The 24,419-nt window shown below is 31.7% G+C and overlaps 1 protein-coding gene across 1 annotated transcript; it reads right to left on the bottom strand.

Moving 5' to 3' along the window:
• Positions 1–6,829: 6,829 nt before the first annotated feature.
• Positions 6,830–23,887, bottom strand: LOC103505045 (achaete-scute homolog 1a-like). Its single transcript, XM_008469352.1, has 2 exons — positions 23,159–23,887; positions 6,830–6,921 (listed from the first exon to the last, which is right to left on the bottom strand). Exon 1 carries the CDS (start codon positions 23,885–23,887, stop codon positions 23,168–23,170), a length of 720 nt encoding a protein of 239 aa, XP_008467574.1. The 3' UTR covers positions 6,830–6,921; positions 23,159–23,167.
• Between the last annotated feature and the right edge of the window lie 532 nt (positions 23,888–24,419).

The following is a 24,419-nucleotide window of genomic DNA, read 5'->3' as shown; positions in this document are numbered from 1 at the left end:
AGTTGATAATATATCATGTGTGAATTCTGAATTCACATTTTTGTAAGCAAAGTTAAATCCGACAGATATCTTCGTGGTGATAAAAAGATCAAGTTATTGTTGTATAAAACACCTAAGCGAGACATAATGATTATTATACTTTTGAGAATCAGAATTCGATTATGACTGACATTAAAATATCGCAAAGTTAAATCCGACAGATATCTTCGTGGTGATAAAAAGATCAAGTTATTGTTGTATAAAACACCTAAGCGAGACATAATGATTATAATACTTTTGAGAATCAGAATTCGATTATGACTGACATTAAAATATTATTAAAACTTCAACAGGTCTATAATTCTAAATACAAATGTTCTTCTTTTAAGCTTCGACGACTGTAAGTATGATAAATGAAGAAAACATTCTATTAAAACAAAGCTAAGCTTTCATTTCAGCAGATTTCAATTCTCAGATCGATAGCACCAATGAAATGCAATTGTAAGTGGACCGTAAATGTGGACTATTTATGTGCCTCTTCTGATCCATCTTAAACCAATTAGGAGAAGATAGAAGGGATACACTACCTACCATAATACGAATATCATTTCCAATAATATTGTGATAACAATAATTAAAATAAGAAGTTTAGGAGAAGATAGAAGGGATACACTACCTACCATAATACGAATATCATTTCCAATAATATTGTGATAACAATAATTAAAATAAGAAGTTACAAATAGGTACCTTATCATTAACTAATAAGCACCTAGATGGTTCTTTTCCAAATTCCGAGGCCTATAATGAATAGGTTTCCAATAACGACTTATTCGCAGAATTTTTGTTGCTAATTCAGCTAAAATTTAAATAGTTCATAACTTTTGATTATAAATTTTAATTTCTAAGAGATTTAAGAACCATTAACTAATAAGCACCTAGATGGTTCTTTTCCAAATTCCGAGGCCTATAATGAATAGGTTTCCAATAACGACTTATTCGCAGAATTTTTTTTTTCTAATTTAGCTAAAATTTAAATAGTTCATAACTTTTGATTATAAATTTTAATTTCTAAGAGATTTGAGAACCAAATCAGAAGTGCCTGCCTACAGTAGAAATCAGTTCTGTTCTTTCTTACAGAAATGTTTTATGGTAAAAATTACCTACGTTATCATTAGATTTATTGGGTCAGTATCAGAGTTCTAGATGCGTTATTGGTAATCTTTGCAAATTTTATAGTAAAAGGAACCTACAGTAGAAATCAGTTCTGTTCTTTCTTACAGAAATGTTTTATGGTAAAAATTACCTACGTTATCATTAGATTTATTGGGTCAGTTTCAGAGTTCTAGATGCGTTATTGGTAATTTTTGCAAATTTTATAGTAAAAGGATTTTCTGATGTTTTAAATTCAAAGGATTTTCTGGTGTTTTAAATTCCAGGAAATTTCGAAAATTCCCTTACCTACAATCCAGGACTCTGTTGGTGGATGCATTGGAAACATTGGACCTGACTTTCGATTTTACAACGGACCCAATATTTGACAAACACTTTTTCCCTTCTCTCTCAGTCGAAATTTGATTTAGTAGCAGCGTACTTGTCTATCAAGGTTAGAGATATATCTTCGGAGTTTCAGTCGGCAGGTGGTTGGCTGATCACTTTTTTTCTGACCACATCAAAAAAACAACTTCAAAATACTATTAACATGATCCAATAACGTAAGATGTCGTTCAGATAATATATGCCTTACTGTTACTAAGATGTCTAGAGCGCGGGTTTACGAGTACAACTCTGAAGAAATTATAAAAGAACATAATTATTTTTATTTCCAATTATGAGAAACTGATCAACGCGATCTAAGTGGGCAAATAGATCGTGCATCAAAACTTTGAAGCAATGAAACAGGATACCTATACCTACAAGTTAAGATGATTACTCCATGTAATTGATATCAAACAGTTTAAGAACTTTGCAATTGTGCAACTTGGTAATTTTTCAACAATGTCAAAATCAACGTAAAGGGTAGCTACGTACTTTTTTCTTCTTTCTTATATGACTTCAAAGTTGTACGCGATCTAAGTGGGCAAATAGATCGTGCATCAAAACTTTGAAGCAATGAAACAGGATACCTATACCTACAAGTTAAGGTGATTACTCCATGTAATTGATATCAAACAGTTGAAGAACTTTGCAATTGTGCAACTTGGTAATTTTTCAACAACGTCAAAATCAACGTAAAGGGTAGCTAAGTACTTTTTTCTTATTTCTTATATGACTTCAAAGTTGTAGAAATAGGTACATGGGTATAATGTCATGGTAAGGTAAATTTTATTGTAGAGCCAGATAGGAAATGAAAAAAAAAGAAGAAGAAATATCCCGACTTCCATGTAAGGACCGAAAAGGTTAAAGACATAAGGAAATATCGGAGCGTACCAAACCAAGCAGCCAGTGAGTTAGACCTCAGACTTCCAACAACTGACTCGGTTTTCAGACATAAACAACACATCTGTTAAAATATAAGCCAACTGTTATGTTCACAACTCATAAGAAGGATTCTGTTTTACATTTTTTTCTTTTTTAGTAGATTCTCCTTTCAGAGGCGGATTTTAGGTTCATATATATAGTTAATGAAAGGATCCAATAACGTAAGATGTCGTTCAGATAATATATGCCTTACTGTTACTAAGATGTCTAGAGCGCGGGTTTACGAGTACAACTCTTTTATGAGGACTTCCCTAATGATTTCATTAGACCATTAGAGAATGCGAGCAGGACACATCTTCAAGACTTAACAATTTATCTGTTGTTGGATCATTCTCACCATCTCACCTTGTAAATAATGTCATCTTATCTGAATAAACTAAATTTTCTTTACCGCCCAAATCGCGCCATTTATCACCCAAATCGCGCCAATTTTCAATCAACAGATTCTGGTATAACATGCCTGTAGTTTTGCTACTTAAAACTCACAGTTTTGCATGTGAAAAGCCAAAACCTAAAAACCACCTAGATAGATATTGGTTCAAATAAGAGAAGGAAAAAATCTAATTCTCAACGGCCTACTCCCCACATGTCACTCAAATTATTTCCAAACGGAAGTCCGTACGTACAAGTATGTTACGCTCTCTTGACTCTGATAAGTTTTCCACCCTCAAACAATTCATTTGATTATCTAATTATAATAAAATAATAGTTGTACGACATAATTTCATTTCAACCCCCAAAAACACACTTCTTTTACCTGTTTATCAAGTTTGTAGGGTATGAGTACCAAATTTTTGTACAGCCATCGTCGGAATAAGACTGGAAAACATATTTGGGTAGAGAAATAGATTGTTTGAAACTGGGCGTAGATACCTATACCCTTTTTTATTTTTAGTAATATCTAGATATTCTCAACATTATTGTAGTTGCAGTCAATGCAGATTGCAGTTCTTGATAACTTACCCATATTTCTAAGAATATTTTCCGTGAGGGACACCCCTGATAAAATTGACATTTCTTATGTAAAATGATTGAAACCTCACCAAAACTTCGACTTGCTTTACAATTTTGTCCCAGGTGTCCTTTAGTGCGTCAGTTTACCCTATTTTTCATATTGCTCTAACAATTATTACACCGTAACATAATATTTATTTTAGCGATTTCATAGACATTACTATTTTTGTTTTTCTTTAGGCTCATGATTTTTCATAGTGTTCACATGTTCATTTTTGTTTTGTAATGTGTTTCCGGAAGAGAAAAATAATTATAGTTTCCTAGTCTTATGTGCCGTTTCCAATGTTTTTCTGAAGCTTTATCCGTTTGGACAATGTACCCTACCGGATTATGATGATTTTGTGTAATAATGTTTTTATGGCTATTCGTTCAATAATCTTCTAATCAAAGATTTTTGAGAGAGAAAAAATGATAATATTATTAATTCTCGCTCTTTGATTTCAGCCGAAAAATATGAATAAGCCAAATGCCATATTGTTACCCTTGTTTTCCTGTTGTGATTCGTGTGACCAAATTCCAAACTTCCAAGGAAAAAAAAAAAAAATTGATCGGAGGAAATGTGGAGCAAATTCTCACGAAGACATAATGATTGGCTGTCGGAAGCTTTGGCAGGTAGTGATATATTGAGGCGTTGGGAGGGGGCCAAAAAAAAAAAAAAAAAAAAAAAAAAAAAAAAAAAAAAACACCATTGTATAAATACTGGCCATCAACCATGTTGAAACCTCGTTGTAGAATTACAGGAAACCTGATCATGTTTCTCTTATTTTCAGGATGAAAAAACCAAATTTTTTTAGGTTCTGAAAACTGCGCTTGCTGATTTGTTTTTGATAGATTTCAATAACTTCTGTTAAGGCCCAAAATAATTCCACTGTCTTTTCGTTGAGTCCAATAAACTTTGATTGTTGTCTACGTGTAGCGTAGTGATTAGTTGTTGGTCTGGTAGACGGAAGGATGCCGGTGCAAATCTTAACCGAGGCCTTTGACTTTTATCGTCGGTTATTTCATCTTATTTGAGTGTGCTCTCAATTAAGTTGTGTGCTCTAAAGAATTCCTCTATAAACCTCGACCAGTGGCTCCCCCGAGACGTTTAACTCAAGTGATCAGTATTTTCTACTATTTTTGGTAAGTCATTATTTTACTCACTAAATAGTAGAAACCAGGTATTCCATTTAATAATCTCGGCAATCAAAAACAGACACTGCAACCGCATATGAGGAACTGATTTATTTTTTGAACGATCTGATATTTAAGGCGGGCAATGTTGAAGTCTCATCATAAAAATCTGAAAGTTAAAATTCGGTAATTCGGACAGAATAAAGGAAAAGAAGCCGTGATATTTTTCAAATAATAAATTGGCGGCAACATTATATTTAACTAAAACTTTAAAATAAGCTAAGAAGACCTAAATGTACACATCATCTCACGACCATCATAATTTGAAAAGAATATACGAGGCTGATATAGGTAATTATAAAATAATATTTTTCGATGTTGTAAACAGGGCAGGCAATTAAAATTTGTTAGAAAATAAAATTAACACCTTGTACAGCAATCCTCTTCGGTCTCGAGGTCGAATAAACTAAATTTATCAGGGGAAGTATGAACAAAATTACTGCGATCGGAGTACTACAGACAACATCCAGAACGGACTAAGTCAAAGTGTCAGTAATGAACTTAGTTTAAAAGAGAGACGAGAGGCCGGAAGAGAATCTGTTAATTCTGGGCCTGAAGAGATTATTTTTGGCCAAAAGGAAATATTTTTCCTAGAATGTTCAGATTGTGCTGAATAAAGGCAGACATTTTGATGGAAACAAGAGACAGTTTGTCCATAAAGAGTATAATAAACCTAGAATGTTCAGATTGTGCTGAATAAAGGCAGACATTTTGATGGAAACAAGAGACAGTTTGTCCATAAAGAGTATAATAAAAAAAACAATTGATAGTTCTTAGATTCGAAATTAATAAAAATATAATGATAATGTTGAATAAATTCAAGTAATAATCTCCATGTTTCATAGCAAATACAAAGAGTTTTTTTGATTTGAAATGTAAAGTTTATTATTGTCAATGTTAATGGTACCTAATATAATTAGGTATTGTATATTTTACTTGTAAACGTATTGATGGGAAGCTAAAAAATGTTGGTATTGGCAAAATATAACGGTCAAAAGGAAATAACAAACAAAAAGTTACAAGGTGCGTTTAAAAACTAGCACAAAGTACAGATTTTTATAAGGAGTAAGGAGCACTTGGAAAAAGGCACAAAATTTCATTGTAAAAATATCGAGGGATACATATTGATCAGAAAGCTTATAAATAATGTAATTTACAAATGAGAAAATATTTACTATACATAACACAATAACAATGACTAGACCTAACTATAAAATATATTAAAGTATCGAACAAAAAGTAGACAATTTTTACTGCAAAGTTAACTCGGAAAAGTCTAAAAAATATTAGGACTCGAGTGTGTGTCGAATCTCAGGTCGAAAGAGCACAACGAAATACACAAAAAGGTAATCTCAGGTCTTAATAAATTAGTCAAGTAGGAACATAGTTTGAAAACATGGTACCTACGACAAATGTCTAATTAGAAATAGTCACAGAATAACTGCAGTAAAAATGACTATACATGGAAATAAAAGAATGAATGAAGAATCGAAGGTAATTTATCATCAAATAGAGCACAATGAAAATAATAATAAGCAAATAAGATCTCAAATTTCACAAATATCACATAGTAATTATAACGTTTTTTTCTCTCATTTAAAAAGGTCCATATATTTGGTGGAGTTGTGGGGTACAAATATGTCAGGAATAATGTACAAAATAAATCAAAGTCGTCGCACACTTTCAGACAATTTAGAAAAACAAGATTTTAATGACGTCTCTTTTCGATTATTTATAATCATGTCTGTCCGAAGCTCATTTTGATTCTTTAATTGAGTTGGTAAATACCTAGGCTAAGAAGAGGTACATTCAATTAAACAATGAAAATGAGCCTCAAACTTGAGAAATTTGTGAAATAATTACAATCAAATAACTAAAAATGAGTTAAAGATATAGCTACTAGGTATTTTCAATTTCTCATTCAAATACATTTGACATAAATATTGGATTTGGGACGCCAATCAAATCCTGTTTAACTTACTACTAAGATAAGTGACTTTTATAATTTGAAATTTTTCTCTTCTCAATGCAATTTGTTTTATTCATCCCTATGACTTGATCTCCGTTGTTACGGATTCGCATTGAAGAATATCATTACTTTTTTGATTGAAGGTAACATTTTTGAGTTTCTCGTTTAGGGACATTCTTCATTTTCTAACTTCAATCAATCCTTTGGTGTCGCGCAGGACATTTTTGGTGCAGAAACAACGTTTATTTTCTGTGCATCAACCATAACATATTTTACGCCACAATATTGCCTCGGGCATAGAACACCTGTGAACAGACAGAAGCAGAAAAATTCTGTTAGATATCTATAGGATATGAAAACAACAAGTAACATGCATTAAGTTTTGCAGGAAATAGGGACTAGAATATCAAAATTGTTGTAGACTTCTCTTTACCAAGCCCCTTCCTCGTAATTTGGTATGGTAGGTATAGGGTATCTTCCCAAACCCCAAGTTTTTAACCTCTTCAGTTTTGTATCCGAAAGGAACTCTTGCTATTAATCTCGTCTCCTTACATTATACGAAAAGAACACTGAAGAGGGATTCAAAAAGAAAGGAAGGAGAGGAAGATTGTTCCTGGATTGTTGAAAAAAAAATGCTTCTTCATTTTCAAGCACTATGGGTCTTCCGTAAAGTCTGAGAGCTCAAAAACCTCATCCTTTTTGTTCTACATAGAAACTTAATCTCGTCTCCTTACATTATACGAAAAGAACACTGAAGAGGGATTCAAAAAGAAAGGAAGGAGAGGAAGATTGTTCCTGGATTGTCGAAAAAAAAAAAAAAAAAATGCTTCTTCATTTTCAAGCACTATGGGTCTTCCGTAAAGTCTGAGAGCTCAAAAACCTCATCCTTTTTGTTCTACATAGAAACTAGATTAAAATAATATATCTCATGATAGTATTGAAATTCAACGTTTTTCATTTTTAATCTTGTGAAATTGAAAAGTAAAGTGTGTACAAATTTTACAACATAGAAACTAGATTAAAATAATATATCTCATGATAGTATTGAAATTCAACGTTTTTCATTTTTAATCTTGTGAAATTGAAAAGTAAGATGTGTACAAAATTTACACGTCCAAAACCGTCTTATTGAAAGGGTAATTTCTCAATTTAAATGTCAATATGTGTTAATCTTGGACTCAGAAGGGGCAGATAATAAGGGCGAATTCCTAGTTAGCTCAATAATTTCCTTTCAAAAATATTGTATAGAAAAAGAAGCTATAAAACAAAATTCGTGTCTGAATGCACTTAATGAATGATTAAAAGAATTTCGTAATGCATCCTAAATGTCATAAAACCAAAACAGAAAGAATGAATGAGAGGTTCTCCAAATAAAAAAGACTTGCTAACTGAAGTACTAAAAAAATCCCAACATTCATAAATGATCAACCGACTTCCAACAAGTAAGGGACCAAAATAAAATTTAGTGAGGGAAATTAAACAGAAAATACCAAGATATACCTATCTCGTCTTCTTTTTCTAAAACTTTATGATGTTCAGAATAATTTAATCATTTAGTTTTACAACACTACTGAAAGTTAATTTTAAAGAGATACCTGATTTAGTCAAAGATGACTTCATTTAGCATTCTCAGAGGGAAAAAATGTTTATAGTGCAAAATACAAGTATTATTTCTTCTTTAGTTTTTTATAGAAATAAAACAAAATTCGTGTCTGAATGCACTTAATGAATGATTAAAAGAATTTCGTAATGCATCCTAAATGTCATAAAACCAAAACAGAATGAATGAGAGGTTCTCCAAATATAAAAGACTTGCTAACTGAAGTACTAAAAAAATCCCAGCATTCATATATGATCAACCGACTTCCAACAAGTAAGCGACCAAAATAAAATTTAGTGAGGGAAATTAAACAGAAAATACCAAGATATACTCGTACCTATCTCGTCTTCTTTTTCTAAAACTTTATGATGTTCAGAATAATTTGATCATTTAGTTTTACAACACTACTGAAAGTTAATTTTAAGGAGATACCTGATTTAGTCAAAGATGACTTCATTTAGCATTCTCAGAGGGAAAAAATGTTTATAGTGCAGAATACAAGTATTATTTCTTCTTTAGTTGTTATAGACATTGAAAGAAATTCGCATAATTCTTGTCAACAATGTCAACCCATGCTGAAAACTTTAACGATGAAGCTTCCAGAATAATAATATGGTGTTCTTGATCATTTAACTGTCACCAAATATCTCAAATCTGATATTACAGCTATCCAATAATTCTTGTCAACAATGTCAACCCATGCTGAAAACTTTAACGATGAAGCTTCCAGAATAATAATATGGTGTTCTTGATCATTTAACTCTCACCAAATATCTCAAATCTGATATTACAGCTATCCAGACAGGGGGTTGAGGCTCTACGAAGATCAAATCGTGGAGATATGGATAAGGATGAAATTGATATCTAGGAACGAACATTGTCTTGTTCGTTGGAATGGAATATCATATTTCTAAAATTTATAAATCAAGAATAGGTAGCAATTTCAACGCGATTTTTACTATTTTTCTTAATTTTAAAATAGATCGTGAAATAGGGAATTGGGATGACTTTCGGGACTTTTTCAGTTTCGCCTCAATTGCAAGATTGTGGATACCATAGGGCTGTTTGTTGGTGATATTGTTGGTTTCTTTACTTCATGATGGTGCATGCATTTTCTGTGTTTCTCCCCTCACAACTTTAAAGACCTTTGAAACTGAACTGAACCTATTGTATGCAGAAGGATTTTTTGTATTCCATAAAGCGGAGGGTAACAGCTTGGTAACTGGTTTTCTGATTACTATTTTGAATATTTTATCTATTCATACGCATGCATATTTTAAAATCACTCTCTTCATTTCTTCTGGACAATTCGAGGTGTAGCTAAGAGAATGCCTCTCTGAGAATCAGGAGAAATTCTAGTCCTCCATTTTCAAGCAATAAAATTAGTGGAGATGTAATCAGTACCTTCTCATCTGAATCTCAAGAAGACAAAAAACTTTATCCTCCGTTTTCAATTGATGTTATCTTACGAAATTAATATGTATGGATATTGGTATGACTAAGTAGGTACCTACCATTATTAACTTGTGATGAAGGATACAGAGAAAAATGTACCATCTTTAATTTAGCGTCCTGCCGAGAAACGAACCTTCAGAAAGATAGAATTTTTTATTGTAAGGAACAAAAGAGAAGAAATGTACAAATTGTAATGAAAAATTGTTCAAGTTTCGATCATGTTCAGAACAAAATATTTTGTCGTTATTTTATCTCTAATCCGGTATCTTCTTTTGATTTTGTTGCACGTACCAGTGCTTGTTTTATACGGGGAAAAAGTGCAACAATTTAATTATTGAGCTTATCTGTTCGATTATGTTTATGCATTTTTTATTTCTAAACATTTAGTTTTATCAAAATATCAAATCTGCAGGAGAATATGCAACTAAGTACAAGAATTTATTATTGCGATTGTAAAATTAGTCCTGCATGCTGCAATATATCAACATCAATTGATGCTTCGCGAAATGTAAGTGACACTTGAAAAATAACGCAGTTCAATTTTATCTGATAAGGATAACAATATTAGTGGATGTGCCAAAAGTGCATGTCAACAAAACATCCGATATTTATAAAATTCCAGAATTTAAAAATTGCATATACAGCGGTATATTTTACTTTATAGGTGTAACTAAATAATGTAGTTAGGGTATCTTTTTCTAAAAGTCGGATGTGTCAACCAAGATAAAAGACATACCGATTTCAACTAAAAGTGAAATATGGGACCTAGTTTGTCGTTGAAATTCGAAAATATAAATTTCAATTATGACATGGCTGAAATTCTATTCTAAAAATACTGGACAAAAAGCCATTAGACACACACTGTAATATTTATTGATAAACGATACGTCTTCTTTCGAAAATTGATTATCAAAAATACCTTGTATGATTTTTTTTTCCTTCAAAAATTTGGAAATATAAAATGGATCTAGGTAGGGAGTGTGAAAAAAATCTCGATAGATCAGAGAAATAACCATTGTATAAAAAAGGTCTTTTAACACAATAATTTACCCTCCAGTACTTATACTCCCTCGAATTCTGTGGATTGAGAACTCGAAGGTAAAAATGAGGCAGTGGAAAATTAAATAAGAAAGTTCTCTATGAAAGTGGAGTAAAAAGTTCAAGAGTAATGAAAATTAGTGGAGATGTCTACTTCACCAATTCAGAAGAATCTCTTGTAATAAAATATTAGTGGAGATGTCTACTTCACCACTACAGAGGAATCTCATACCTATGTGATAAAATTAGTGGAGATGCCAAAGACACAATTCATAACAGACGAATATGAATATTGTTTCAAGTACCTAGGTATTGCTTAGTGGTAATTTCAGAAAGGATTTTAATAAAATTTTCATTTCGTTTGCTCCCAATACTCTTTCAACGTTCTAACTTCTAACGTTGAAATTTTCAAGGGGAAGAAATGTGATGTTTAGAGACCTAACTATAAAATATATTAAAGTATCGAACAAAAAGTAGACAATTTTTACTGCAAAGTTAACTCGGAAAAGTCTAAAAAATATTAGGACTCGAGTGTGTGTCGAATCTCAGGTCGAAAGAGCACAACGAAATACACAAAAAGGTAATCTCAGGTCTTAACAAATTAGTCAAGTAGGAACATAGTTTGCAAACATGGTACCTACGACAAATGTCTAAGTAGAAATAGTCACAGAATAACTGCAGTAAAAATGACTATACATGGAAATAAAAGAATGAATGAAGAATCAAAGGTAATCTATCATCAAATAGAGCACAATGAAAATAATGAAGTTCGGGGTGGATGGTGCATGTTAATGATTTAAATGTCTTTCGAGAATAAATTATTCATGAATAACCACCGCACCTTTCTTACTCATAGATTCTACTAGTCTCACTGTTGGAGGATCTTTTCTGGTCAGGCCAAATGATTTTCACTCCCGAAAGCGACAGGTTGGTGTTCCGATATTTTCCTGGTAAAGGATTTGTCCGTTTGTTCTTTTCCTTTCCAAACACTTGGACTTACCTTCTTCTGAACTGAAATTGTATTAAATTAACAGGAATAATGTACAAAATAAATCAAAGTCGTCGCACACTTTCAGACAATTTAGAAAAACAAGATTTTAATGACGTCTCTTTTCGATTGTTTATAATCATGTAGGTGAATAATGTCTGTCCGAAGCTCATTTTGATTTTTTAATTAAGTTGGTAGATACCTACTTAAAAACCTAGGATAAGAAGAGGTCCATTCAAATTAAACAATGAAAATGAGCCTCGAACTTATAACTAAAAATGAGTTAAAGATATAGCTACTATTTTCAATTTCTCATTCAAATACATTTGACATAAATATTGGATTTGGGACGCCAATCAAATCCTGTTTGACTTACTACTAAGATAAGTGACTTTTATAATTTGAAATTTTTCTGTTCTCAATGCAATTTGTTTTATTCATCCCTATGACTTGATCTCCGTTGTTGCAGTTTTCACATTGAAGAATATCATTACTTTTTTGATTGAAGGTAACATTTTTGAGTTTCTCGTTTCAAAAATTGCATATACAGCGGTATATTTTACTTTATAGGTGTAACTAAATAATGTAGTTAGGGTATCTTTTTCTAAAAGTCGGATGTGTTAACCAAGATAAAAGACATACCGATTTCAACTAAAAGTGAAATATGGAACCTAGTCGTTGAAATTCGAAAATATAAATTTCAATTATGACATGGCTGAAATTCTATTCTAAAAATACTGGACAAAAAGCCATTAGACACACACTGTAATATTTATTGATAAACGATACGTCTTCTTTCGAAAATTGATTATCAAAAATACCTTGTATGATTTTTTTTTCCTTCAAAAATTTGGAAATATAAAATGGATCTAGGTAGGGAGTGTGAAAAAAATCTCGATAGATCAGAGAAATAACCATTGTATAAAAAAGGTCTTTTAACACAATAATTTACCCTCCAGTACTTATACTCCCTCGAATTCTGTGGATTGAGAACTCGAAGGTAAAAATGAGGCAGTGGAAAATTAAATAAGAAAGTTCTCTATGAAAGTGGAGTAAAAAGTTCAAGAGTAATGAAAATTAGTGGAGATGTCTACTTCACCAATTCAGAAGAATCTCTTGTAATAAAATATTAGTGGAGATGTCTACTTCACCACTACAGAGGAATCTCATACCTATGTGATAAAATTAGTGGAGATGCCAAAGACACAATTCATAACAGACGAATATGAATATTGTTTCAAGTAGGTATTGCTTAGTGGTAATTTCAGAAAGGATTTTAATAAAATTTTCATTTCGTTTGCTCCCAATACTCTTTCAACGTTCTAACATCTAACGTTGAAATTTTCAAGGGGAAGAAATGTGATGTTTAGAAAAAGGACAAATATCTTATGACAAAGATAAAATATTCAAGCAAATAATACAGACCTCAGGTAGAACAATAGATGGCTTTACCTATACCAACGTATTTCATTTCGTTTGCTCCCAATACTCTTTCAACGTTCTAACTTCTAACGTTGAAATTTTCAAGGGGAAGAAATGTGATGTTTAGAAAAAGGACAAATACCTATCTTATGACAAAGATAAAATATTCAAGCAAATAATACAGACCTCAGGTAGAACAATAGACGGCTTTACCTATACCAACGTTACAAGGTGCGTTTAAAAACTAGCACAAAGTACAGATTTTTATAAGGAGTAAGGAGCACTTGGAAAAAGGCACAAAATTTCATTGTAAACATATCGAGAGATACATATTGATCAGAAAGCTTATAAATAATGTAATTTACAAATGAGAAAATATTTACTATACATAACACAATAACAATGACTAGACCTAACTATAAAATATATTAAAGTATCGAACAAAAAGTAGACAATTTTTACTGCAAAGTTAACTCGGAAAAGTCTAAAAAATATTGGGACTCGAGTGTGTGTGTCGAATCTCAGGTCGAAAGAGCACAACAAAATACACAAAAAGGTAAACTCAGGTCTTAATAAATTAGTCAAGTAGGAACATAGTTTGAAAACATGGTACCTACGACAAATGTCTAATTAGAAATAGTCACAGAATAACTGCAGTAAAAATGACTATACATGGAAATAAAAAGAATGGATGAAGAATCAAAGGTAATTTATCATCAAAGGTCCGTTATCCAAATGTAAAATATTTTTGGGCGATGAAATTATAAATAATTAACTCCATATTCTAAACGAGGTCCGTTATCCAAATGTAAAATATTTTTGGGCGATGAAATTATAAATAATTAACTCCATATTCTAAACGACTGGAGCAAGAAGCCAGATTCTAAACATGATATTAATATGCATCACTCTATGCACACTTCTTGTAGATATATTCATTCAAAGCTGTTTGCATGAGGTATGAAAGCATTCATGTTGTTTGATTTTATAATCCTCAAAATTAAGTGATAAATAATAGGACGACAGGCAGGTAGGTTCGTATTTTTCTCATTTACGAGTACATAATAAATAGTCTTATGTTATCGTAGTAGATTGATAAATTTTGGAGAACTGTATACTTTATTAAGGTCAAAATTATCAATGAGAGGTATCATGGCGTTCATGAAATTTGTTCTTTAACTGCATTACTCGTATTAATTTTTTTCAGAAATTTTTTTATGTTAACAAATTTGACATGAACAATATTTTGTTAAATTCGGGCCTGAATTACAAGTACCTTCTGATGTAGGTTGTATCCCTAAGGATACGATAGGATTATGTAGATAATACTCGAAATGCTTTCGGTCATCATTATACGTAGTAGATACCAACGTTTTCTTCTCTCAACAAAGCATTTTCTAATAATCTTCGGATGAAAACTACTCTTGAACTCAGCAAAAATAATCATACATGAAAGTTCTTTTTCTACATTATACGATGTAGGTTTTATGTCAAATGGAACCGAGAGGAAAGGAATGAATTTACAAGAAAAACATTCAACATACAGTATAATAGATAACTTTAAAAGATAATTAGGTATAATCTTTAATGTATTATATGAGCTCAACTTCTGTTCCTATGTTGTTGAAAGATTCGAAGCAAGTTTTTAAACCTAAGTAGGTTTACCTTCGAAGAGGTAGCTACTCGTATTTTTCAATAAAAAGTTTTGATAGGATTACTAAATTTTTGTTCTAAAATGGAAAATAACTACAAAATTAATACTATTGACTGTTGTTTTTAACTTCAAACTCCTGTCTCATCTACATTTATACATACATATTAACGAATTGATTAACTGTTGTGTGTTTCAAATTAATACATTTCTAAGATTTTGTATTCAATTAGCATCTGAAATCTGAATAGTTATATTTTGTACTTAGTTCAGAGTTTGAGGCTACTAATATAACTGGTGAGTAACGTAGGGGATGTCAGAAGGAAATCCAAGTGGAGTAGTTCCGATCCACCTAATATACCAACCAGTTGTTCTCTCCATAAAAAAACACCATGTTGAAGGTGCCTATTTAATCTGTAACATGTGTTTATGTATCTTTTCTACCTAATCTACATCTGTACCTATACCATATGTTTCCACTGAAATCTCTTGTTTACCATATGTAATTTCATGGGTTTGAATTTCAAATCATTATGTTACTCTCTCTTCATACGCGCACCTATTATATTGAGATCTTTGTTTTTCTCTTTGACTAGTTTCAGTTTATTTTTTTTATCCAGATTCTTCCACTGAAATCTCTTGTTTACCATATGTAATTTCATGGGTTTGAATTTCAAATCATTATGTTACTCTCTCTTCATACGCGCACCTAATACTATATTGAGATCTTTGTTTTTCTCTTGGACTAGTTTCAGTTCATTTTTTTTTATCCAGATTAATTTGACCTAATTTAGTTTATTTACCTACATACCTTTATGAGGTAGCAACATATTCTACCTGTTGATTTTATCAACTTCATCACATCTGTTGAATAGAAGATTTGTTTAATCTGATTCACTTTGCTTTTCAAAACTTTGATTTATTTTGTACATTATTCCTGACATATTTGTACCCCACAACTCCACCAAATATATGGACCTGATTATAAACAATCGAAAAGAGACGTCATTAAAATCTTGTTTTTCTAAATTGTCTGAAAGTGTGCGACGACTTTGATTTATTTTGTACATTATTCCTGACATATTTGTACCCCACAACTCCACCAAATATATGGACCTTTTTAAATGAGAGTTCACTTTGCTTTTCAATAGATCTCTTGCACTTGATAGAATATGCACGGTCATTTGTGTCATAAATCTTGAAAAGAAAATTCTATTGTTACCATAATTTTCTTCATTGAACACTAAAACTGGAGTACCCAAGTATATATTCTCATTTTCTGATAGGTAAATATGCTTTCATCTTGAGTACTACCTTAGCTATTTTCTTATATCAGTATTATCTTTATAGCATCTGAATAATATTTATTTATTTATTTTAAAAAATATATAATTTATTAAACACTAAACTATTATATTAGCACTTAATGAAAAAAATAAACATTATTTAAAAACGTCCCAAACAATCAGTAATTTAAACGTAAAACTGGAAAATATAAAAAATCAAAAGCCTAAAGAAAACACGTTAAACGCTGCAAAGACGCACCTCCAACGCGTTCGAGAGCAACCATTGAAATGCTGCAAGAAGAGGTAGCACTACGCTCAAAGTACCACGAACCCTCGGTTTTGGAACTGGTGGAGGGGATTGGTCGTACGCTGAGACGCGTGGCAGAATCATGTGGCGCATGGCTAACCCATCTCTATGCTGCCCTTCCTATCCATTCAAACCGGGTCGGAATTTTTCTTTTTAATTTTTAATACCTCAAGATACCTTAACTCTCCAACTCTTCTTTCTGTATCATATTTTATGTGTATTTCTTCTTTTATTTTTATGTTTTTATCTCATCTGTAAGAGTATTATTAATGATTATCGTATGTTTCGTTTATTATTTTTAATTTATATTGATTCAGGATGGCTCGAGATACAAATGGGAGTATCGAACAGGTCCAGGTAGCTGGTAGATGTGCTGAATTTCATTTTCGCTGAAGGTTTTGAGCATCAGCTAGGTAATTAGCAAAGATGTAGGTTATTGGACGGCTGAAATACGAAAAAGATTTGGTATAGACAGTTAAAAGAAGAATAAGAAATAATTTCATTTGTTGATTCAGGATGGCTCGAGATACAAATGGGAGTATCGAACAGGTCCAGGTAGCTGGTAGATGTGCTGAATTTCATTTTCGCTGAAGGATTTGAGCATCAGCTAGGTAATTAGCAAAGATGTAGGTTATTGGACGGCTGAAATACGAAATACGATTTGGTATAGACAGTTAAAAGAAGAATAAGAAATAATTTCATTTATTATTGTTGTTGTATCCAGAAATTTAGTCCACAAATCGTATTTTTGCCGAGTTTTACTTCTATCAATATTGTATTTTTGGTGGAGATGCAACTGCTCCTCTAAAGATACAAATGAGTGTTATACTCGTACGTTTGAAACACATTATTGTTATAGGTAGTGGAGATGCAATTATTCGTACCCCTGGAAAATAGATAAATTATTATAGTAGATCTCAAGGTTGGTATTTTTGAAGTATATCTATTTGTTAGTGGAGATGTCTGATTTACGAGTATTAATATCTCATTTCGTCATTACATTTACTTTTACCTATTATAGTAGATCTCAAGGTTGGTATTTTTGAAGTATATCTATTTGTTAGTGGAGATGTCTGATTTACGAGTATTAATATCTCATTTTGTCATTACATTTACTTTTACCTAGGTATTTGTCGCATGTACTTACTTACACAAATAAATCTCATACCTTATACAATAATATTTATTAAGTGTATGTTTAGTAGAAAATAGGTAGGTAGTACGCGTTCAGAAGATATATTGGGTATTATTACAAGAAATGAGAAAATACAAAATCTAAACAAGAACAATACTAAAAGTGTCGAGAATATCAAGCTCTTTAATCAAATTAAAATGTTTAAAAATCTAAACATGTAGGTAGTATTTCAAAGTATTTATTATAAACAGTAAATTATTATAAATGTACCTAGCTTGTGATCGCTTAGTGATATTTTATTACTATCACATTTCTTCCTCTGATATTGCTGGGTAGTATTCTTATATAAAGCTTTTGTTGCAAATACAGGAGTTAATAAAACAGTACACGTTAATAATACTTATGATTACATTAATGCTTATGATTACATACTCGTAAATCTATTTATTTAATTTAGGCTAGACTGATTACTGACGTAAGTCAATTTTATCAATCTTCTCCCAGAAATTTTACAAAACGGTATAAAAATATTATGAGTTCATAAAGAGTCAATATATATTTATTTTGAATAATGATGCAGTCTAAAAAATAATTCCAGAGTTCTCTAAACAGCACTAAATGATTTGTGTACAGTACATTGCTGATATAAACTAAAACTGAACTTGGGAGGCCTTAATAATTGTGCACGCTGTCTTTGATATAAAATTACAGGTCGCTTTATTTGAAACTCCCAAGTTGATCATGAGAAACAGGCCTTAATAATTGTGCACGCTGTCTTTGATATAAAATTACAGGTCGCTTTATTTGAAACTCCCAAGTTGATCATGAGAAACTAATAATATGTAATTTACTTTTCAAAGAGCAATATATGATTTCTTGTTTTATAAAATAAAAATCGATTTACACACAATATCATATTTTTATAAGAAATTATTAAACCTTAATGCTTTCTTCATAAATGATACAAAAAAAGTAAGTTTAATAATAAATCATTAAATAGATGAAAAAATCGAATCAAATCATTTATTTCATATCTTCAGCGATATGGAATTTTAATGGTGACCAGTGACGTGTGCTATAGAAGTAATCGCTGACCGTTCTGTGGTTAGAATCAGAAGTTCATTTATAAGATCAGATAACAAAGATTCATCGAATCAAATCATTTATTTCATATCTTCAGCGATATGGAATTTTAATGGTGACCAGTGACGTGTGCTATAGAAGTAATCGCTGACCATTCTGTGGTTAGAATCAGAAGTTTATTTATAAGATCAGATAACAAAGATCTAAGTAAAGAGATGACAGAAAATGATACAGAACGGAGAAGATCGAAAAAGGTGATTGAATTCACACATTGAATTTCAGACATATTAGGAGGAAAAAATAGGACGGTATGGAGGATGAAAACTAGGTGTGAGAGTAAAAGCGGCGATCTGGCAAGCCGAAGTCGAAATTAACTTTACAAACAAAAATAAAACTGTAGGAAAGAGACGCTAATGTCTATAGGTGCTTCATACCAACAAAGTATACCTACTATGTTACTATATATGTAAATTACTTAGGTACTAAAAAAATAAGGTGCATACCTACAGCTACCTACGAATACCATTAGAGATAAGTAAGTACACCACTGATGATAAGTACCTACTAGTGTTCAAAAACGGTATCAGAATTTTTCCCCGTAGGTATGTATTATTTTTTTCTAAATTTCTAATATTTATTTAATGAATTATTGTCTTTTTTGTTCCTGAAAAAGAAGAAAAAAATGCAATACTTTATGAGTGCAATGGGCTTTACGTAAGAAATCTTTTCTAGACATTCCTGAACGCTTGAAACATCTTTCTATCATTTAGTGACACAATATTATTATTCCCTTTGCAATCAATCATAAAACGACTTCTTTTCTTATAAAAAGCTAAAGCTCAATCTTTTAACGAACTTTTATTTAAAAAATACACATACCTATTTAGTTACATGAAAAAAGTCTAGAGCGAACATAGACAAATGAGTTTTATTCCATCAAGGCGACAGGGCCTTTACTAGGCTTTTGTAACTGGGGTAAGTAGTGAGCTCTTCATACCGTTATCCAAATCATCTCGAAAGGTAGGTATATTTTCATTGAATTTGACTTTAATTGGAAAGTTTTGAGTACCTAACTTCCAGACTTTTTTGTTTATCTCTGAACACAATAATCGGCGTTTGACATGAACTAGAAATAAAATATGAACACTTAGGCTTTTGTAACTGGGGTAAGTAGTGAGCTCTTCATACCGTTATCCAAATCATCTCGAAAGGTAGGTATATTTTCATTGAATTTGATTTTAATTGGAAAGTTTTGAGTAGGTACCTAACTTCCAGACTTTTTTGTTTATCTCTGAACATAATAATCGGCGTTTGACATGAACTAGAAATAAAATATGAACACTACCCATCATAGTACAATAGAAATAAAATTTGTTTCCTTAAATCTAAGTAAGGACTTTTTTCGTCAGTAAATAGTCTTTCTCAAATCGGCGATAAGGACTAATGGATACTTGTGAAACAACAGTAAAGAAAGATCCTTACTACTCTGATAACGCATCTGGCCTATCCCCATTCATTTGGTGCCTGAGCAAGTTGTAAAAGAAGCATGTTAAAATGCTGAAGAATTTAATTAAAAAATTAAAAACAGATCATTCATAAAAGGTTTTAGCAAAAAGCAACATTATTGTTTTGATTTTAATTCATTTTTTTCTCTCTCTTTTCAAAACCTGGTGTGTGTGTTTTTTCTTTCCTTCATTGGATGAAATACCCATACAATACTGATTTTTGTTTTCTCAACTGAAAAGAAAATTTGCCTGTTGAACAACATTTTGTTAAATTCATACCTTAATCAAAACCTGGTGTGTGTGTTTTTTCTTTCCTTCATTGGATGAAATACCCATACAATACTGATTTTTGTTTTCTCAACTGAAAAGAAACTTTGCCCGTTGAACAACATTTTGTTAAATTCATACCTTAGGTACAAGTATGATTTACTAGAAGTAAATCTATTTTTGACCAAACTGAAATCTTGTTTTAGGTAAAAAGTTAATCCTATGCATATCAAAATAGGTACCTACCTTGGAATCATTGTTCTTAGTGCTAGATTTTGATAAAGTTAGAACAACCTTGTGAACAATTTCTGGCTAAAGTAAAGTGCAGTCTAGAATAATTACGTATATTCTGCGTGTATTAATTCTTTTCTCCGATACATGTTTTTTCCCATATCAATTTCAAAATCCATTTTTTTCTTCTCTTTAACTTCTAGAAAGAGTTCTTTCATTCTTCTTTTCATTTACTTTTCTTACTAAGTTTCCTTATTTGGATTTTGTATGAACTTCTTGTGTAGAATTTTAATTATTTTTTTTTCCTTCTTTTTTCTTTTAGATTTTTAGTCCCATTCAGATTTTTTTCCTGGCCACGTTTCAGAGTAACTCGATGGTTGTGCACTTTTTGAATTGAATATTTTACTAGAAGATATTGTGATATAGCACAAATTTTATCTTATCATTGATCTTTTAAAATTGTAATAAAATGAATCTAAGAAATTTTGCTATTTTAAAGTGTTTGGTTTAAAGAGAAGGTTTGGTCTTAAGTATTTCAACTAGAGCCATCAACTCATGAAACAATGTTTGGATAATATATGATGATTTGTGAAGTTCATGTAAATGGTGCACGGCTGTACGGCTTTGTAAAAAAAAACACACATCATAACTTGCATAGCTGAGAATTTTGTTATGAAAATGAAGCAACTACCTAGCTAGGTACCAAAAAACCAACTAAACATAAGTACACCTTTATCAAGTTTTCGAATCTCAACTCATGAAACAATGTTTGGATAATATATGATGATTTGTGAAGTTCATGTAAATGGTGCACGGCTGTACGGCTTTGTAAAAAAAACACACATCATAAATTGCATAGCTAAGAATTTTGTTATGAAAATGAAGCAACTAGCTAGGTACCAAAAAACCAACTAAACATAAGTACACCTTTATCAAGTTTTCGAATGGAGATAGATACAGAACTTTTGAGCTATTTTTCTTTGAGAAAGTAAAGAATCCATTTGTTATAAATTACCTACCTGATCGGGAACTCATTTACACTAAGATCCGATACCATATTGGGGATTTGAACTCAGCACGTTTCTAGCATTTATCCTGAGGAAAAAAAGTGTACATGTTCTTTCCCTGAATGAAAATGTTCAGAATTAACGAAGCTTTTAAAATACCATGAAATTTATTGCCAGTAAGAATGAAGAAGTCTTGTCAATGAATGGTGATTAGCGTGTGTGGTATCAAACTAGATTAGGTGAGCTCACTGATGTAATTGGTCAATTTGTGCAACTTTTTCTCTTCGAAGCCTTGGACTTTTACCATTTCGTAGGTTTCATCGTTTATCAATCTCTGCAGTGAGCCACTAAAACATTTTAATTGTAAGTATAGCATATCGCAGAACATTTAACATATTTTTGCAACATTTAACATACTTCTTTTTGCTATGCGCTACATGTGGTTTTAAAATTGAGAAGATGGTATAGGTAATTATTATTAGGTATTATTATACATACTCATCTCTTGCCTCTCGAAATTTGTGCTCAACAATTTTTGACGTCATGATCCCGCAAGCATGCAGACTATGCTATTTTTAAAGGTAACTACGTGAATGACATTATTAGATTGGAATGAGATTCACCTAATAAAAATCATTAGAGTTGACTTTATAATTATCAGATATGTTTTAATTGGCTTATCAGGATGACCTAGGTATTAGGTTTGGTCTTGTGATATGACATTCCAGAATCGAATGACGTTATCTACTTTGTTACCGAACTAAAAATTTTTTGAAATTGTTTCACCTCTTAAAAAATTGATAAAAAATAATAATAATTTTCCGGAAAGTAAACTTGAAAATCTGGTTTAGAAAGCACGTGTTCAAACACAAAGGAACAAATTTTGATGCTTTGTCTTCCTATGAGGGGAAAACTAACCTGATTTGTTTATAGCTTAAAATTAACTAAACATGACCGAGTGATCGACTACTGGTGTAAAGTCGACTACTGGTACATTCACCCGATTTACTAGAAGTAAATCTATTTTTGACCAAACTGAAATCTTGTTTTAGGTAAAAAGTTAATCCTATGCATATCAAAATAGGTAAAAATGAGGCAGTGGAAAATTAAATAAGAAAGTTCTCTATGAAAGTGGAGTAAAAAGTTCAAGAGTAATGAAAATTAGTGGAGATGACATGTCTACTTCACCAATTCAGAAGAATCTCTTGTAATAAAATATTAGTGGAGATGTCTACTTCACCACTACAGAGGAATCTTTTAAAGTTATCTATTATACTGTATGTTGAATGTTTTTCTTGTAAATTCATTCCTTTCCTCTCGGTTCCATTTGACATAAAACCTACCTACATCGTATAATGTAGAAAAAGAACTTTCATGTATGATTCTTTTTGCTGAGTTTGGAGAGAAGAAAACGTTGGTATCTACTACGTATAATGATGACCGAAAGCATTTCGAGTATTATCTACATAATCCTATCGTATCCTTAGGTTTGTAATAAAACTGTTGAAATGAATTGAGGAAAGGAAATACTAATGTGATATGTAGTTTCAAATAAATTGATAATTACCTTTTTAAATCACTGACTCTGCTGCCACCATGAGATTACGTCTAAAAGTTCCTCATCCTCAGGGCTCATGGAATCGTAATTTTCCGGATAGTTGCTGCTATCGTTTTGGTTGTTGGAAATAGGAGTAACATAGGAACCTTCGGAAGCATAGGAAGATGGAGGTGGTGAGGTAGAAGCTTCTGACATGGAGTCTATTTGCTTCATATTTCGGTAGTAACTATCGTCCGAGTGGTGAGAGGTGGAATGTCCCGATTCCGAATCGTCTAGCATATCTTGCAAGGATCTTATGTATTCTACAGCCATCCTCAGCGTTTCCACTTTACTAAGCTTTTTACTAGCTGCTGCGGACCTGTTGGCTGCTGCACTTGAAGTCAAAGCTGCCGCTACGGACAATGGTATATGAGATCTAAGAGTTGCGAATCCGTTGTTCACTTGCTTCACTCGATTCCGTTCCCGTGCATTTCGTCTTGCAACGGACGCTGGTTGTTGGCCAGGCATATTTGAATAGTTAAAATTAATTTTTCGTTTACATTTCATATAACTGTCGTTGTTATTGTTATTATTATTGTTATTATGATTTTTAACTAAAACTGTGTTTCTAATTTCTTGTTTGTATTTATAATCCTCGTCGGGCTCCACTTTGATGTGAGGCATGGTCAGTTCTTGCGAGGTATAATTTCCGATAGTTTGATGATCAGGAGACACAATTACTGCTGCACCATTATGCATTCTCTTAAAACAGCTTTGAATGAATATATCTACAAGAAGTGTGCATAGAGTGATGCATATTAATATCATGTTTAGAACCTGGCTTCTTGCTCCAGACGTTAGAATATGGAGTTGATTATTTATAATTTCATCGCCCAAAAATATTTTACATTTGGATAACGGACCTGATGGTCTGAATCTACAACACGTTAAACTAGCGATTAAGTATTTATGAACCATTTTGGTTGATTGATTCAGATATACGCGGATCAATCAAAATCAGTTCCTTACCACATTTGGTTTTAGATTTGATTTTTTTTTCTGTAACTCTACAGCGACGATCATTTAGATTAGTGAACCATTTTGGTTGATTGATTCAGATATACGCGGATCAATCAAAATCAGTTCCTTACCACATTTGGTTTTAGATTTGATTTTTTTTCTGTAAATCTACAGCGACGATCATTCAGATTAGTTTTTTTTTTTCTAGCTTGAATTTTCCAACGCAACAGGTGTTGGTATCTTCTTCAATCTTTTTCTTACGAGTCAATGA

Source organism: Diaphorina citri, unplaced genomic scaffold, assembly GCF_000475195.1.
Source record: "Diaphorina citri unplaced genomic scaffold, Diaci psyllid genome assembly version 1.1 scaffold147, whole genome shotgun sequence".
NCBI classification, from domain to species: domain Eukaryota; kingdom Metazoa; phylum Arthropoda; class Insecta; order Hemiptera; family Psyllidae; genus Diaphorina; species Diaphorina citri.
Note: the sequence above shows the minus strand (reverse complement) of the source record. Positions and strands in the feature narration are given on the sequence as shown.

Coding starts and splice junctions, on each gene's coding strand:
- LOC103505045 (XM_008469352.1), bottom strand. CDS start 23,887: ATGCATAATGGTGCAGCAGTAATTGTGTCTCCTGATCATCAAACTATC.